The 18,156-nt window shown below is 44.0% G+C and overlaps 1 protein-coding gene across 1 annotated transcript in view; it reads right to left on the reverse strand.

Annotated features, from left to right (window-relative positions):
* Window positions 1-1,282: 1,282 nt before the first annotated feature.
* Window positions 1,283-18,156, reverse strand: part of MAP6 (microtubule associated protein 6) — a 35,879-nt gene continuing 19,005 nt past the window's right edge. Inside the window, exons 2-3 of the mRNA XM_079299313.1 lie at window positions 6,741-6,954; window positions 1,283-5,320 (exon numbers count right to left, since the gene is read on the reverse strand). Coding sequence (XP_079155439.1) covers window positions 5,120-5,320; window positions 6,741-6,954 — 415 coding nt within the window. The 3' untranslated portion in view covers window positions 1,283-5,119. The remainder of the gene's footprint in view (window positions 5,321-6,740; window positions 6,955-18,156) is intronic.

An 18,156-nucleotide genomic window follows, 5' to 3' on the forward strand; every position in this document is an offset into this window, starting at 1 on the left:
AAACACTCTAAAGATCATTATAGGTAGGTGTGATTGATGAATGGATGAAACTGGTGGGGAAGGGAGAGGGCAGGCAGGGTGATACAGAGGACAGCAGAAAGTAGCACTGTTACTAGCTTGTGGTCAAAAATGGAATAAATTCAGAAAGTGATTTACAAAACTAGGCAGGGATGAGAAATAGCACCCTTGGCAACAGGAAGGCAGGAAAGCTTGGTGGCCCATGGATGTCCAAAGAGAGGAGGAGGAGGTGGAGGAGAGGTTTCAGAATCATAGAATCATGGAATGGTTTGGATTGGAAGGGACCTTAAAGATCATCTAGTTTCAAACCCCCTACCATGGGAAGAGATATCTTCCACTGGACCATTTGCTAAAAAATACAGTAATTTTCTTCAGGTAGGTGGGGATATCCATTAAAGTAGAAAACATGATTAAAAATTGGAATTGCAGGCAAATTAGAAGAAAAAAAGAGATTAAGCTAAGATTAGGGTTTATAATCTAAAATAAAATTGTGCCCTCAGTCCTGCTTTCTTCTCAAGCATCATTTTCTCCAGATAGCCAATGCATTAATATAAAATCACTGCTTTGCACTTCTACACTCTGCCAAGCACTAGCTCAACAGTGGCTGGATTTGCAGTGCACTAAATGTGTTTAACCAAAGAATTTGCCACCTCCTTCCAAAGAGGATTTATAGCACTTTCAACCCTCCCATTGGCCTTTCAGGTGTTCTTCACAGAACAATAGAAAGGTTTGGGCTGCAAGGGACATTAAAGCTCAATTAATTCAAATCCCCTGCCATGGACGCCTTCTAGTAGACCAGGTTTTTCAGGTTTGGTTTAGGGAGAAAACAAAAGCAGCTGAAAAAAAGTGTAATTAACATTGGTAAATACACATTATCTACCCTCCCTCCATCTCCTTGGGATTTGGTCTCTGCCCCCCGAGCCAGAACAAGGTGGACATGAGCAAGGCACAGCACAGACCCTCTACTCAAAGATATTTTATATAGAAAATAAAACTTGAGCCATCCACATGGTTTCACTGTCCATCTTTGCATGTGCAAACCCTTACAGCTCATGCCAAACTGGTCTGAGGTTAGCAGCCACCTAAAAGGAGTCAGACAGTGCCAGCCCAGCTATCCCTACAGCAGGCAGGAAAGTGGCACCTCTAAGCAACACAAGCCTCATTTCATTTGGACAGGCATTTCTTCCACTGAACTGTGCTTCTGATTGAGAAAACAAGATCAAGGAGGTGGTATTACTCTTCAGCATTTATTTATCATTGGAAAAAGAACCCTTTGAGCAAGCAAAGATCACAAGCACGTCACAATCAATTGGCGGTACATTAATATGTGTGTGTGTGTCTGTGTGTGCACGTGTGTGAGACTTCCATCAGAATACCAACAATGAAAAAGCACCAGGAGGTGTGCTTAACATGGTTACAAGAGACAGTTTGTGATATGCAACCAAACCCAGGCCACAAAATATTAATTAGACACTTCCTATCTGCCTGCAAGAGGCAAGAGTTTGTGGAATGCAGGGGTGCCAGGTTTGGCACTGCTGTGCTGCAGATGAAGAAGCAGGTGATTGGTGTGCAAAGCAGTCAGGAAACAGGAGCTCAGTCAGCAATTAGCACCATTTTGCAGAAAGGAGTAACAGTACAATACAGTGAAAATGTGAAAGCAAGCAATAGCACAGGAACTCTCACAGGGTAAAAAGCAAAACATTTCTTTTTTTTTTTTTTTTCCTCTTTTTACAAGAAAAGTAAAACATATTACAAATCAGCAGTGGAACAGAATCAGCATTGTGGTAGCTGGAAACACAGAACAGCAGAGCACTGTTTCCCAGTGGGATTGACGAGTTCAGAGCCCAAAATGAAATTGAAATGGCAGAGATTTGGTCTCCTTTCTGATAAACCTGAGTGGGTTGGATGGGCATAGAGCCTGTGGAAGGTACAGCAATGCAGGATTTCACCCTGAGGCTTGCCTCTGCTGTAGTTCCTGGTGTTCAATGCAGTGCCAGCCTGTCTGCTTGGATGTGTGTGTGTGCTTGGATGCATGCTGCAGATATGGTGCACATGGAGCACAAGCCAGGATTTCTATCCCTATTTTGTTGATGTGAGAGGAACATACCCAGGCCTTACCAGACTCCCAGGCTCTTTCTGCAAAGAAAACTTTCAAGGACCATTCATCCCACCCAAAGACAGGTGCCAGGAATAGGCAGCTCAATGGCCTTTGGAAAGTTCCTTCACTGGAGAGGGAATTTAAACCACTGGCTAACACTTCATACCTAGCTTTGTAGTGACCTCATGGAATGGCTGGAGTTGGAAGAGACCTTAAAGATCTTCTACTTCCAAGCTCCCTACCACCAAAAATCTTCATGTATTATGGAAACATAAAGCTATATTCTGACCACTCCCCATGTATGTCTCAAACACTGTGATGGATGCTCTCCATAAAGAAGAAACCATCCCAGGCTGGATGATCAGCAGTTCATCCAGAGCCATGGAGATACTTGGATTAGGTGGTCTGAGCATCTTAGTGATGTTCCTTGGGGAAAATTTAGTTCACCTTGAAGTCAAGGGCAAAATTCTCATCAAATTCCAGGTGAAATGGTGGCAGGTGTGGTGTATCTTTAAATGTGAAACTCAGGGCTGAAAAATAACAGGAAGAATTGTTTTTCACGGTCTATCCTTAGATAAAATTGGTGTGTTGAGCTATTTGAACTGTCTGGTACCTTCCTCATGTGTTCTGCCTGCTGTGACATATCATCTTCACAGCTTATGCTACATCCTGCAGGAAAGGGCATTGCTGAGGAGTGTGAAGATGCATGAAGCATCTCAAAAGCCAAGGAATCACACCAAGTCTTGGGAGCTCATCTTCTCTGGCTAGTTGTCCCTTATGTGTCAGGTAGGAAGAGCAGTGAGCAGCACATGTCTCTGCCAGCTCAACACAAGCCTTTTGTTGAGCTGCTCTGGGACAGAGCTGAGCAGTGCTGCAGGGGCTTCTGAGCACTCAGAAAAGCAATGATCAGTATGGACAGGTCAGCATCTCCATGAGGCATGCACATAAAAAAAATTGGAAAAAAAAAAAAATAAAGCACTACATTCACAAAGATTTCCACAGTTTTACTTCCTGGAGGATTTTCCCTGGTTTCCTCCTAAACAGCGGAGGTTTAAATATATATATATATTTCTATATATGAATATATATTTTCCACATACACAACCTGACTAGCTCATAGCACACAGTTCTAACACAGCTAAGCTTGGAATTACACCACTGAATTCAGAACACTACATTTACTGATACTCAAAGGTTTAGGCTGTTAGCAAGGCAAACAGGACACATCACATGATACACTGAACTTTTAGTCATTACTAAGGCCAGCAAATGTCACTATCTGTATATCACAGAGCTTTCCTCCTCACTGGAAACTTTCACTCAACCTTGTAGCCCACCACTCACTTATGTTTCCAAAAGATCCAATTCTAATGGGATGAAACCCCAAAAACTGGACTCCTCACCCTCGAACCCGTCAATTTTTCTTCTAGATAGTTTCACATCTCTAAAATACCCCTAGCAGTAAGACTTTCCTTATTCCACCACTTCTACAGCAACACATCACCTCCCTACTCTACTTCCCATCTCTGTCTTCGTGCTTCCCAATTGTCCACTGGAAGTTTCAAGCTGGACTTCATATTAGGAGAGAAAATTTGGAGCACAATAAGTAACAAGAACCCTGCATCTTAACCTGCAGCCACTCTGCTGTGGGAGGGTTCAGCAGCTCCATTTGGTGAGATAAAGATTAATATGCATTTAGGACCCAGTCCAGAAGTTAGGCACATAAATTTGGATTGGGACCACAACTCTCCCACTGACCCAGTGACCCAGATTCTGTGGCATGCAATGCCATTCTCTTGGGCCAGCTCACACTGGCTGACAAATGGTCCTGCTGTGTTTAGGGCTTCCAAACTGGTCGTGGGGATTTCCTAGAGTAAGAGCACAGTAAATACAATTGAAACCCTGAGATCTTGTCTGGAGGGAGTCTAGGGATCCCAGCAATTTCTTTATGGCCCTCTTGAGATGCTCATGAGCCAACATGAGCACAAGCAGCTGGAAGAACAAACACAACAGGGGCTGACAGCTCCAGCCAACCTTGGTGACACATTTCTCTCTACCCCTTGGAAGGTCACATCTGCAAACTAAACCACTTTCTGAAACCTAGCTCTGCCTATTGGCATCCCAGAAGTGAAGAAAGCAGACCAAGATTCAAAACAAAACAGGAATAATTAACAAGATCCATAACTTAGGGAAGAACAACCTGCTGATAACCTAGCCTAACCTGCCATGTGCTTGCAGAGTTTTCACTGCTCACTGCACCTTCCCTCACCATTTTTTTTTTAAAATCAAGGACTTCAAGTGCTGTTGGTGAGTGAAGTTGCCTTGATGCAGCTAGATGTACTCCCAGCTACCCTTGGGGAGGATTTGGCCCTTTGCTTCCATGGGATCTCCTTTCCTGTTGCTTCTTGGAGCAGAATTCCCATCAGTGTCACCAGGGGAAATCGTTCTTGGCCACACCATTGATTTTGGTGGATTTACAGCATATCCATGGCACCATGAATGAACTGATCCTCTCTGCCTTCAAACCCCTTTAGCTGTAGACACCAGTGGGAGATGACACAACAATGGCCAACCCAAAAAGGCCTCATGGGATGAGAGCACAGCCTTTCCACGGCTCAATGGGCACTTCCATGCTGCCAAAGCACTGAAGAACCAAGCCTGAGGAAAGGGACAAGCTGTTGGATGTAATCACTGTTGATCCATCACCTTCATCTCTTAGGACCCTGCTTAAGCATCCTCACATCCCTCACTCTGTGCAGAGCCGTGTTGTGCAGGCAAAGCAGAACACCCTGACCTCAGAAACAAGGATTTCCTAATCCTCCTTGGAAATAAAACAGAAAAGCTTCTAATACAATCAGAACAAAAAGCAGATTAGAAGCCTCTAATTAATTTTGTGGCCTTTATTTAATCAAAGGGAATTAAAAAAAAAAAAAAAAAGAAAAAAGGAAGGAAGGAAGAAAGAAAAGGAAAAAAAATGAGAAAGAAAGGAAAGTGCAGTGACATTTACTCTTTTGCCTCAGCCAGTTTATTGTTCATCTCTTTACTTTTCTCCTTATCCTCTGGCTTTGCAGTGTTGGAGGTCTCGGCGCTCTTTTTCTTGGCAGCCCGGCCAGATGCAATCTGCTTGTCTTTGGCCTTTTTCAGAGGTTTATGGCTTGTTGTGGTCTTTTTTGGTTTGGAAGGCTTTATGCTAGGCTTTTCCACCTGCATGGAGGGTGACAGGCAAAACGACAACACAGAGATGGAGAAAGAGAGAGAGGAGGAGAGACACAAGGAAAAGTGGAAAACAGGATTTAGATCTGAAACAGCACAGATGTTATTATCTGCTCATCTCTGCCCTGCCACAAAGGCAGGGAGCAGCTGAGCTTTTGCTGAGTTGCAAATGGCCAGCTCCTTTCAGGATGCCCTGCAATCACTGCCCCTGGAGCCAGCAAAGCCCATTGTATCCAGACCAGGATAGAGCAGGGTGAATAGGAGAGGGAATATTATCAGTCATTTTATCAATTTCTGCATCTTTCTCTGACTTCAGGAAGGGTTTTGCAAACCCACAGAGGATTGTCTCTCTCTGGACTGGAAGCAGAGAAATGATGCTCAGGACAAAGAGGCTGCTATAAGTCTCCATCTTTCTTGCAGGAGGGGACTCCTCTGTTCATCCTTAACAGATTCCCAAAATGGAGTAAAACTACTTTGGGATACCTGAGGTACAGGACACGAATTGGCACATGAGAAAATTCCACAACAATGTCTTGTTTCTACAAGAAACTATTCTTATTTCCCAAAATAGGAAGGACAGTCACAAAAATTAAGGGAGAACAGAAGCTTTCCTCTCCTACATGCTCGCCCTGCAATCCCTCTCAGTCCTCACAGATCTAAGCACTCATCAAATTAAGGAACTTATGGTCCTCCATTTAAAACTTTATAGACTGACTCCTTTTATATGCATATCCTCTGCTGGTCCTAGAAAACAAGGCTGGAAGACATTTCAGCTCAGGTCCTTCTCAACACATGTTCTCCATCTGATCCAAGCCAGAAGTGCATACTGTCAAAATCTGTGGAATGATCTGAATTAATGACAGAGGTCTGGCTTCTGGCATAATATGTAATGTGGGGCTCCTAAAGTTTTGAAGGGAGGAAGAAAAAGCTGCCTGGATAATCGCATAGGAAACTACAATAGAAAAACCTCTTCATCTTGGCCCTACCCTCACTTCTTTACAGTTTCACATAGGGCACTATTGTCTCTGAAGTGCCTCAAGCTGTCCTAGAGCCCACAGAATTACAGAACAGTTTGGGTTGGAAGATTCCTTAAAGAACATCTCATTCCTTACCCCCTGCATGGGCTGGGACATCTTTTACTAGACCTGGCTGCTCCAAGCTCCCTCAAATCTGGCACTGGACACTTTCAGGCACAGGGCAGCCACAGGCCCTCACCATCTCACAGCCAAGAATTTCTGCCCAATATCCCTTAGAACAGGCAGTGGGAAGCCACTCTCCATTGTCCTGCTCCTCCAGGCCCGTGCCCAAAGCCCCTCTCCATCTCTCCTGAGCTCTGTGCTAGCCCAGCCTTGCTGTGCTGGGTGTCCCAGCAGGAGCAGGGTGGCCCTGGTCCCTCCTGCCCGTGTCTCACCTTGGGAGGTTCTTTGTAGGGCTCGCTGTAGAGAGTGCGTATCCTCCTGCGCTCCAGGTATTTGTTATCAGCTGGAGAAGGCTTGCTGCTTTCCCCCTTGAACTGGGCACTGTAACTGGTTTCATGGGTCATTTTCTCCTCTGGAGGCTTGTACTGGTTCTTTGCTTTTATCGCTTTCACGGGCTTGACATCTATCCAGGGTCTGAACTCATTTCTGGAGATCGAAAAGGAAAAGGGGTCAGGAATCAAACCAACAGGAGAGCAGTGATAACATGGGGATGGAGTTCTGCATTGCTCAACCAAGTCTTTCTGGAATGGATTTTATATCCATTACATAAAAACTGTCTCCCAACAATTCCTTTTTTTCCTCATCCAAAACCTATTGGCACATTATGAGAAATTAAAATGAAACGTGGTCTATTAAAATCAGCCAGTTCTGGACACTCCTTAGCCATGCCTGTAAGTGGAGATTGCTGTGATTCCACCTATATTGCACCTATTAGACAGAACAGTTTTGTTAATTCCATACTAACAGATAAATAATTAGGACTAACAGATAACTAATTAACACAATACTAACTAAGATGTAAACCCAAGCAGAGAAGGGAATGCAGTTTATCAAGTACATTGTGAGCTACGGCTTCCCTTTATTAACTGATAGTGATACCTGAATTACAGGGCAAAAATAACACCATCTTTCATTTCTTCTGGACAGAGCTGCAGCTTCTGGTAGAAAAAGCTCCAAACACAGCTGAGAGTGTGGATCAATGTCTTCTGGACACATTCTGCTTCCCATCCACAGTGTCCTCTTGCTTATTGTAGTTCTTCCCAAAACAACACCAACAACCTTCCAGGTTTGAAGCAAACCATTTCAATTTCTCTCTAAAATTCACCATTCACCTGAGAATGGGCAAGGAGAAACCCTAAAGGAGTTGCTAAGTTGGGGGGTTGTGCTCAGACACAGGCAAGACAGTGTTTAGATCCTTAAAACTCCAATGCAAGCCAGGATCCATCCTACCAGTGCTGATACAATCCCTCTGCAAAGGGGTAAACTTTCCTTGGAAATCACAGAATTGCTGAATGGTTTGAGTTGGTCAGGACCTTAAAGCTCATCTCATTCCACCCCCTTTCCATGGGCAGAGACACCTTCCAGTAGACCAGGCTGCTCACAGCTCTTATCTTAATTTCAGAGTTTCCAAGGCATTTGCCCTCTTAAGTTACAGACCCTGCCCCTCCTGCCTGTTCTACTTAACCACTTTTGGGTTGTATAATTAATTTTCAGCCTGGATTACTACTGGTTTAAAAGACAAGGGTCTGCCTAGGAAGGTGGGAACCTTCCTGAAATGAAAACTATTATCCCTTCCTTACTATTATAACTTTGAAATTATAGGCTCTCAGGCTAAAATAAGGGAAAAGGAATAACAATTCTTTACTAAAATAGATATATATATTTATACACACACATATAAATATATATAAATATGAAACAAGCAGACAAATATCAATGACAGCAGCAACAACATGAAAACAGACCCATCCCAAGGAAAGAAACCACCACACTGCTTCTCCCCCTCCCACAGAATCATTCCAATGATATGCCAAGGCCCTGGCTACATCTTCTGTCTTTTAAATCAAGGTTCATTCACCATGTCTATGACAAGAAATGGAGGAAAATTCCCTAAAGAAAAAAAACCAGAAAACCTAACCCCCAGACCCTAGGGAAATGAACTCTGTGTAAGGGGCTGTGTAATCCCTTCCTGTAATACTTTTGAACATCTTAATCAGCTTCAACCAAATTTGTCAAATGAGAATGGGGATATTTGGTTTTACTTCTAGGAAGATAAGCAGCTGTATTGAGTCCAGGAGATCAGGAAAGCTTAAGTATGGACATGTGCATGTCATCAGAGGATGCTCAGGCAGGGATGCCAGGCTGCAAAAGGTCATCTGCTGTGCTGGCTGAGGACAGAAAACCACGACTTGTCCCAGCCCAGCCACCTGCCCTGCTGTCTCTTGCTGCAAGGAAGGCAATGACCTTCAGTGAGTTTTAGCTCCTTGATCCAGAGAGCACCAGTGGGAACTCTAGTTGTCCAGGAGGCAGAGCAGGGGGTGGGGGGAAGACTGACACCACCTTTCCCTTTGGGTATCTTTTTGTTCTGGGGGAAGTCCATAACATTTACCAATTTTGTTTCTATTTATCTGTTATTTTTGCCTGTTGCAGCTTGCTAGTAAACTGTTATTTTTCAGTTATCTACTCAGCTATGTTCCTCTTTGGTAGAAAGGAATTGTTAGAACCTATAAAGGGAGACAAACCATTCCAGAGCATTCTCCTTTAAATTGGCTCAAAGACAGAATGACAAACTCAAAGTTCATCCCAAACTCCTCAGAGGAGGATCTTCCTAGGATCCACTTTTGTTACAAAGCAGACTACATATTTTCAATATGTGGAAATAAATAAATTGGTGGGCTAATTCTCTCTGCCAATCTGTCTCTCAGATTTCTTTCCTAATGACTTCAAAACCCATTAGCTATTTTCTACTGTATTTGTGGCAGAAGTAGAAATCTCAGAGATGAAAATCACAATAACTTTCCTCAAGATCAGTGAATGGGCACATGGGGAACATCCAAATGAAGTTCTGCAGCTGAGGGAAAGAGGTAAAATTCCTATTTCTCACTCTTTCTGAGGACAGCTGAACAAACAGCCCCCCGGATCACCAGGTCAACCAGCAAGACCAAGCACAGGTTGCATCTACAGAACCAGAGACAAAGGACAAAGGCTGTTGTACTGTGGATGCAGGGAGTGGGTTTTAAAGGCAGAACACAAACCAGGATTTATTCATTCTGCTGCTTGTAGAATGCTGGTTTATACAGAATGAGCGCTGAAGCAGTGTACTGCATTTGTTACCATAGTGCCTGGTAACTTCATTAGCAGATGTATTATGCAAACATAAACATGCAGGCAGTGACAGGCTTTCCCCCCAACCCCCTGTGATCTCTGCAAAGGCACAGAAAAGCACTGTCCTCCCTGTGGGCTGTCAGGGAATGCATTTCTGCAACAGAGCTGGGCTCTTAATGCAACAATCAGTCTCATCTGACTGAAAAATGAGACTGCCTGTCTCCATCCTTGCTTTGCTGCTCTGAATGCAGATACAACAATTCTGTCAGTACTCAGCTCCACTGTTCTTGGTGATTGGACTTGACCCTTGAATACTTTATGTCTCCCAAGATGAGCCTTTGCAAATAACAGAACAGCAGCCATTCTTAGGTGTATGCACCCTGACACTCTGTGTCTGCCAGCTCTGGAATAGCTCAGCCCCAGCCTCTGGAAATGGAGGACAGAAGGCAATCAATCCAGAAATACCACACCTTGCTGACAAAGAAATTCTAAATGTCAGTATGCCACATGGATTCAGTGCACATCTAGAAATAGTGGGTTGCCTCCAGAAGCTGTGGACCATGTTCATATGGAGTCCTACCACACCTGGGATGGACCAGCCACTCCCCATTCTTACCACATACACAGAATCAGACTGGTTTGATTTGAAAGGGACTTTTAAGCTCATGTCGTTCCAGCTGCCCTGGCACAGGTAGGGACACTTTCCAGCAGATCACTGAAACACCCAGTGTGTCCAGTTCTCCATAGCTGCCATCCAGAGCTGCTGCAGAAGGAGGAGAGAATCTCTGACCATTTATTACAGCTGCAGCTGGTGCAACAGGCTGGTCTCAAAGCCTATTGTGATATTCAGGCAACACAAATTTAAATAACTGTTTCTAGAATAGACACAGGCTATTCTCTGCTGATTGTATTAGGGCACAGAAACTCAACATGGTTAATGAGAACTAATTCCTAAGACTCTCCTTCTCTATCACAGATGAGTGAGGGGAAAACAACCTATTGGGAAGAGCCATTGGAATATGCCAGCTCCTGAATCCAACTCAACAATTGCTTGGAAAAGCATCAGTTGCAACAGGCCAGAATTGCAGCCAAGAGTGTGCTAGCAACCTTGCAACCTGCATCACCATGTTTGAGTGTCAGGCACAGGGAATTTCCTAATGCAAAGTATGAAGGTGCCCTGCTGGTGTCTGCATCCCTATTGCTGGCAGGGATGGAGGGGATGTCTCAGGAAGGTCACCTAAATCCCCTTCCAGGTGTGATGACTCTCAATCAAATGTGTGTCTGATACTGTTCAATGTCACCATGAAGTCGTGTTGTCCAAAGAGTGCATGGCACAGCTACACTCTCTCCAGGCAGCTGCACTGTACTTCCTGTGCAATTCCCTATTGCTGGAAGTGCTCAAGGTCAGGCTGGACAGGACTTGGAGCAGCCTGGTCTCATGGAAGGTGTCCCTGCCCATGGAAGGGAGTTGGAACTGGATGGTCTTTAAGGTCCTTTCAAACCCAAACCATTCTGTGATTGGTCATCTGGAACTGGTCTGATTCTCCAGGATCTTTATGCCACTTTGAGATGTTGTGTTATTTAAATACTTCTTATATGCAGTGAAGAAGTGAGAGGAAAATTAGCATCTTTAAGAGTTAATAAAAAAAATATTCTGGGTATATTAAAAATATCTGTACTCTAAGGTTGCTCCTATAACACTAAAACTTATGCTGGTTTGGAGAAAGATTCTGTCATTCTAACACTTCCCTTATTATTATTTAGCATTCCAAGGCCAATTTGTGGGGAAGCTGCCCAAAAGTTACAAAAACCTTCTGCAAACTGAAATAAACCCTCAAAATGTTACTTCCCTTTTATTTTCAGAACAGCAGGTCATAGTGGTGTCTGGACCTTTGAAGAATTCTGCACACCAAATGAAAGTATTCAAGGAATGTGCTAGAACCCCTCCTAAAAGAGGTCAGTGTCACTTAAACCTTTGCTTAAGCAGCAAGTATGAACCATGGACCAGCTGGATGTAACCAACAGGCACAGCTTAGTCCAGCTCTGGAATTCTTCATCCAAGGGATTTTCAATGCTCTTAATTTCACTGAGGAAGGTTTTAAGAACTGCTCTCTTCACATGAAATGGAGGGTTGAAGTGAAATAGCAGCAAATTACATCTCCTAATTTTCTGCCTAGTTCTGGTCCCAGCCTTACAATGAATAATTAGAATTGACAGGGAACCCAGTGCTGACCTGAAATGAAACTTGAAATAAAACTCAGTGGAAAAGAGTATTAGCAGGTGACCTTTTGCAAGCCACATTCAACAGGAAAATTTCCCAGTGAGGGTAGAGAGAGTTTATCCATCTACAGACCAGAACATAGGGCAGGGCAGATAGATGCATTACAAATGCAAAGGCAGCAGATCTCATCAGATAACAGTAGCCTGGGGAGGTGGTGGTGGCCTGATCCATATCCATTAAAGCCAAAATCTCCACATGTATCAGTGAGCACCACACTGCTCTTGCATGAGGCTTTGTCCAGCCTGGTTGTTTTAATTGCATTTTCCCTTTGACTGAGGGTTGCTGAAGGTGGTGGCAAGGTGAAGTGACCTGAACATTCTCTTTCAGCCCAGCCAGGGCACACTGGGGTTGAAATGAGTCCCCAGTTGTCTCTGGAGATGCTTGTCCAGTCCTGTGTAGGCACAGACTGCCCTTATCTACTGATGTCAAAGGAAAGACAAAAGGGGGAAGGAAGGACAGAACAGGGCAAGGTTTCACCATTCAAGTTTCCACCTTCCTTGAGGGACTTTAAAGAGAGGCTACATTTGATCATCAGCAGCACAGGGTGTTCAATGTATGCTGCTGACAGCAGCTCTGCAGGCACTGAGCCAGGCCAATTCCCTCTTCTTGATGTACACACACACAAAAATGAATTATGCAGAAAAAGGAGAAAAAAGGGGGACTTCATGGTGGAATCCTCCACAGGAGGGATATTTCTAGCTTAATCTGGAAAAGATAATATCAATGTAAAAAGAAAAATATTCAGATATTTCACTGAAAAAAAAGAAAAGCTTTACAAAATGTTAGGCCTGAAGCATTTAATTAATTCTAAAATGAAACTTTAAGTTTCTTTTTCAGTTTCTTTAATTCTTTTTCATCCATTTTTTCCCCTTATTCTACTCAAGACAACACCAAATACTATGAATCCTCTTATGAAGCAAAATATCAAAGTGCTTCACAAGGACTATTTCAGAACATCAGATTTCTCTTTAACATTTCTCTAAACAAAAAGATACATTTGAATCAACTAAGCAGAAAATATGTCTGGGATTTTCAAATTATTTTGCCTTTCTGGAATACATTTCACTAACTCTTAAGTATTCTCCTGCTCTTAAAACAGGAAAAGAGAGTTTGGTGAAATGAAGTAGTGGGAAACCCAAAAACCATAATAATGTCTGGTTGAAGTCAACTCCAAAGGAGGACACTGAACTTCAGTATACAATGAGATTTAATTAAGGCATGGCTGTTTAGATGGATATCAAAATCAAGAGTATTCAGAGATGTCTTCAGCATTTAACTGCTCCTGAAGAACCATGAGCCAAAGCAGGAGTTGCTCCTTGGTGTAGGAATCTCCTCCAAGCCCCCTCTGGTTGTCTGGTGCTGGCTGTGATTGGCTGAAGATACTGGACTACATGGATTCCAGGCAAATTCTGCTCAGAAAGGATTGCTCAGGTGAGCAGCAGGCTTGTGTTTTGATCCAAAAGCTGTTCTCTTTTCTAATGTGAACAGAAAGAAATACATTTGGACTCAGCACAAACAGGTGCATCCTCCTGCAAACAGCCTGATCAATGGTTACTGCTCTGCAAGAGCCAAAACCTGCCTCCTAGCCCATTTCCAGCAGCAAGGGAAGCTGCCCCATGCTGAGGTGCCTCATGCAATAGTGAAGAGTGCAGTGTGCTCTTGCTTGGCAGAGAAATAAAATTCTAAATTTCTGGGCTGGAGTGATTCCTTGTTTCACCTGGTGTTTTACTGGCACACAACACCCTAAGATACTGGAGCTGCTGGAATGAGTTTGGAGGCCATGGAGATGCAGCAAGGGCTGGGATCCCTCTGCTCTGGAGACAGGCTGGAGAGCTGAGGGTTTTCACCTGGAAAAGGCTCTGAGAGACCTCAGAGCCCCTGCCAGTGCCTAAAGAGGGTCCAAGTGACCTGGAGAGGGACTTTGGACAAGGAGCTGGAGTGACAGGACAAGGGGAATGGCTTCCCACTGAGGTTACATGGGATATTGGGAAGAAATTCTTCCCTGTGAGGGTGGTCAGGCCCTGGCACAGGTTTCCCAGAGAAGCTCTGGCTGCCCCATCCCTGGTAGTGTTCAAGGCCAGATTGGATGGGGCTCAGAGCAGCCTGGTCTAGTATAAAATATCTCTGCCCATGGCAGGGGGCTAAAACAAGATGATCTTTAATGTCCCTTCCAACCCCAACCAGTCTGTGACTCTGTGATTCAGCCATTTAATTTCACTTTCCACCCCAACTCCTTTAGTTAAAAGGTCAATTCCAGCTCCTGTTTTCAATGGTCTTTTCAACATACAAATTTGCCACTACAAGTGTAAGAACACTTTTGTCACTGCCTGCTGCATCCAGTGCCCCATCTCCAACTCCTACATGGAGGCTTCATGACAGATTTATCCTCTAATGCTTGTGCTATTATCCTGTACACAATAATTTACTGTAAAGCTTCAGTGAGGCTGTGAATGGTACAAAGAGGCTCCTGGTGGTCAAGATTATTTTTTCCCCAAGCATTAATAATTAACCTCTAAGACTTGCAGATATGCACACACACACACATATATACATATGTACAGAGAGCAAGTCTGTTTAGATAAACCAATTGTGTACAAAGACTAAAACAATATGAAATATATTAATGAATTAATTTGAACAATGGACAATGGAGTGAATGTGAGCAGGATGGGGAGGGACCAGTATCTCTAAAGACCTCTGGTGAGAGCCCATCAAGCACAGCACTGGCACAAAAGAGGAGAAAAGTACTGAGCCTTCAAGAAGGTGACTTTGGCACTGCTGAAGGAGGTTATGAGCAAGACAATCAATGAACTGGAAAGGATGAAACCAAGTCATTTGGCAGAGCACAACCATGAAGCCATCCATTTATAAAAGCTGTTTGAGTCAGCAGCCCCCAAATAATGGATATTGCACTGCCTGAGGACCATGGAATGTGGGCTTTCAAGGAGGAAGAATTATTGTGCAGGCTGTCATGATTGAAATGTTAGAAAACCAGGACTGAAGGTGATGGTGAACACTACAGAAGGTCAAAGAGCTGAATGAGATACATGTGGGTAACTCTAAGGGTAACATCCCAGCCAGTGTGGAGAGGTGCATGTATGATGCAAAAGGTGAGATAAATCCTTAGCTCATACTAAGTGGCACATCTAGGCAGCTTTGTCACATAAAATCTACCTTATAGACCAGGGGAAAACACTGGCACCCCAGGATTGTTCAATTCTTTCCACTGCTGCCTTCACCTTCTGCCCTACAGCCTCCAGCTCCCTGTACTCCCAGCCACAGGAGGAACATAGTCTGAGCCTGATCAAGGATATCTATCTTTTATCCAAGGCATCTGCAACAGCTCAGGAGCTCAAAGCCATCCCCATCTCCTGGCAGCTAAACCCCTGCCAAAGGGAACAGCATGGACTCTGAGCAGCCTAATACTGGGAGATCCCACAGCAGAAATCCCAGAAACCAGGAAAAGGTGTATCTGGGGATCTGGAGAGAGGTTAAACCAAACAGTACTGACACCTCCTAGTGTGAATCACAGCCAGTTTATACCACTCTGAATTTCCCTGTGTATTATAAACTCATGGGCCCTGCTAAGGAAGGGACACATGTTGGCCATTCATTGTAGTAGTTTTCATGTTGTCTCCATTCAGGCTTAAGCCTGCACAGATGATGAACTCAATGTTGGTGTCACCAAGGAAGCCAGCCCATGCAGCCTGCTGGAAAAGCCCCCAGGCTGATCATAGCCTGAGCTTGCTGGAAATAATCCATCTGTAAATGTCATGTTCACCCCTGGAAAATGGGTCAGGATCAGGTCAAAGTTCTGCCAACATTCCCTTTAATTGCCTGTAGGTCTGTTCTCCAGTGGGTTGGTCTAGGAGCAGCAACTCAGTCCCCTTGTCCTCCAAAAGGACAGAGGACTGTAAAATTTGCCACACAGTTAAACAAACAAAGCAATTCACAGTATGAATGCTTTGAGACAACAGCTTCTTTATCGACAGATTTTGAGAATTTGCTGAGCCAAAGAGTATCCCATATCTGACTCTCTGTTCAAGACAACACAGAGCACTGCACAGAAATAAGGACAAGTGAATTAAGTGGGCTCATCTATTAGGGTCTCAGGGATAAAAACCCCTGAGAAGAAACCTTCATGTTAGGAAAAGTGGAAGACATTGCAAAGACAACATAGCATTGGAAATTCTTCTCTAAGTGCAAAGATCTTTTAGTGCAATTCATGGCGACTGCAATGAATTCAAAATCTAATGGCATGCAGAGAAACAGGCAGCTGCCTGCCTCTGCTTATCCCCATGCAAAAAGGGCACAATGAGTCACTGAATCTTTAAGAATGGAAAAGCCCTCTAAGATCATTGAGGCCAGCCAGTCCTCCAGCACTGCCAAGCCCACCATTAACCCAAAAAAAAAAAGTGCTATATCTGCCCATCCCTGCTAAATCTGTCTGTTAAAACCCTCCAGGATGGGGACTCTACCACTGCCCTGGGCAGCCTGTGCCAAGGCTGAACAACCCTCATCTGATGGCCTGTGAGCCTTTGGTTCTACTGGGATTCTTGGCAGAGAGATGTCTCCACACCTCACATAAAGTATCTGAAAACACAAATTGCAGATGAACTAAAAATGCATTATTTCAGTTCTTCAGAAAACTTCAGCACATGCATAGAGGCCCATGGATGTAAATATGGACAATAAAAAACTTCCTGGATCAGAGCTTCATACTGCAAAAGTGGTCATTGAATCCATGTGAATCCATGGTGTGACTTGTAAGAGGAGAACCTGGTACATAAAATGTGCTAGGGAAATGAAGCTTTTTAAGGTCAAATGGAGCCATTGCATTCCACAAATTCAGTGTCATCAGTCCTTGGTGGAGGTCCAGCAGCAGGATGAGGAGAGAAGCCAAAAGCATCAACTTTCATCAAAGACAGGACAGATGGTTGGTTAAGAAATGAAGAGTTACTGCCCGAGGAGATGAAGGACAAGTGAATCTCACTGACTGGCACCACTGACAACACCTCTGGTCCAAATTCATAGAATACTAGAATGGCTGAAAGGACTTTAAAACTCATGTCACTCCAATTGCCCTGCCATGGGCACAGACACCTTCCACTACACCAGTTTGCCCCAAGTCCCACACAGCCTGCCCTTGAGCACTTCCAGGGATGGGATAGCCACAGCTTCCCTGGAAACCTGTGCCAGTGTCCTCCACACTGCTAGGGGGGAGTTCATTAAGTCCAATTGCTCTCATAGGGCTGGGCAGGCACTGCTGGGGAACCTTCCTTCCCAGACTTTATGGGAAGCTCTGCTGTGAAGCTGCTTGAGCCATGACCAGCTCCTGTTTCCTAAATCCCAGCCCTTCTCCAACAGATGATTATGCAGTCCACTGCATGGAAACTGCAAGGTCTGCCCTTGAGGCAAAAGATGGAGATGGGTGGTGCCTGGGATTTTGTCTGGATTTCCTCAATTATCATCCAAATCATGGATACAGAAGGATGGGTCTCCCTGTAGAAAGGTCAGAGCATCATTGTTGAAAAGAGCTTTTCTGTCACAGCAATATAATTTGACTTGCTGTATTTTGCTGCTTCCTGCAGGGAATCATTGCTTCCCTTCTTCCTTAGTGTTCTTAGATTTCATTTCTAGTCTGTATGGCTGTAATTACTCACATGGGAGTAGAAATAGATTAAGCAGTAAAGTGGGTAAAGGAAGAAGATGGTAAAAATTAAATAGCAGCTATATTATTTTGCCACTCCTTAGATTATTTGGGCAATATTATTTGCTCCTCACTGCAGTAGCTACTTTATGATTGTATCTCAATATCCTGTAAATGCTGATTGGGCAGGCATCCTAAAATTTAACCATTTACATGAAAAATGAAGCAATTGGGTAGTCACATGTCTTGGAGTGTTTTATGACGATGGTCTACTCCATGATCCTCTGCTTTATGCTCCAAAATGTCACTGCATCTCTAAGGCCCAGCCCTGGATGTGTGCAGTTCTGGGGAGTGGGGAGTTTTGGTGTCCTAGGCTACAATATGCCCAAAGATATGTATTCTATCACCATCTGCTGAAACCAGGTGGGGCAGTGATTCTTATCTCCATGGGAGATATCCTCTGTTAATGGGCCACCTGTTAAAACCAGGTGGGGCAATTATCTTTATCTTTCCCACGACCTACCCTTCCTCCAGGAAAGCATCTTCTGTTAATGGCTCATTGAGTCCCACTGTATGACTGATAAAATTACAT

Source organism: Erithacus rubecula (genome assembly GCF_903797595.1).
Source record: "Erithacus rubecula genome assembly, chromosome: 1".
Classification (NCBI taxonomy): domain Eukaryota; kingdom Metazoa; phylum Chordata; class Aves; order Passeriformes; family Muscicapidae; genus Erithacus; species Erithacus rubecula.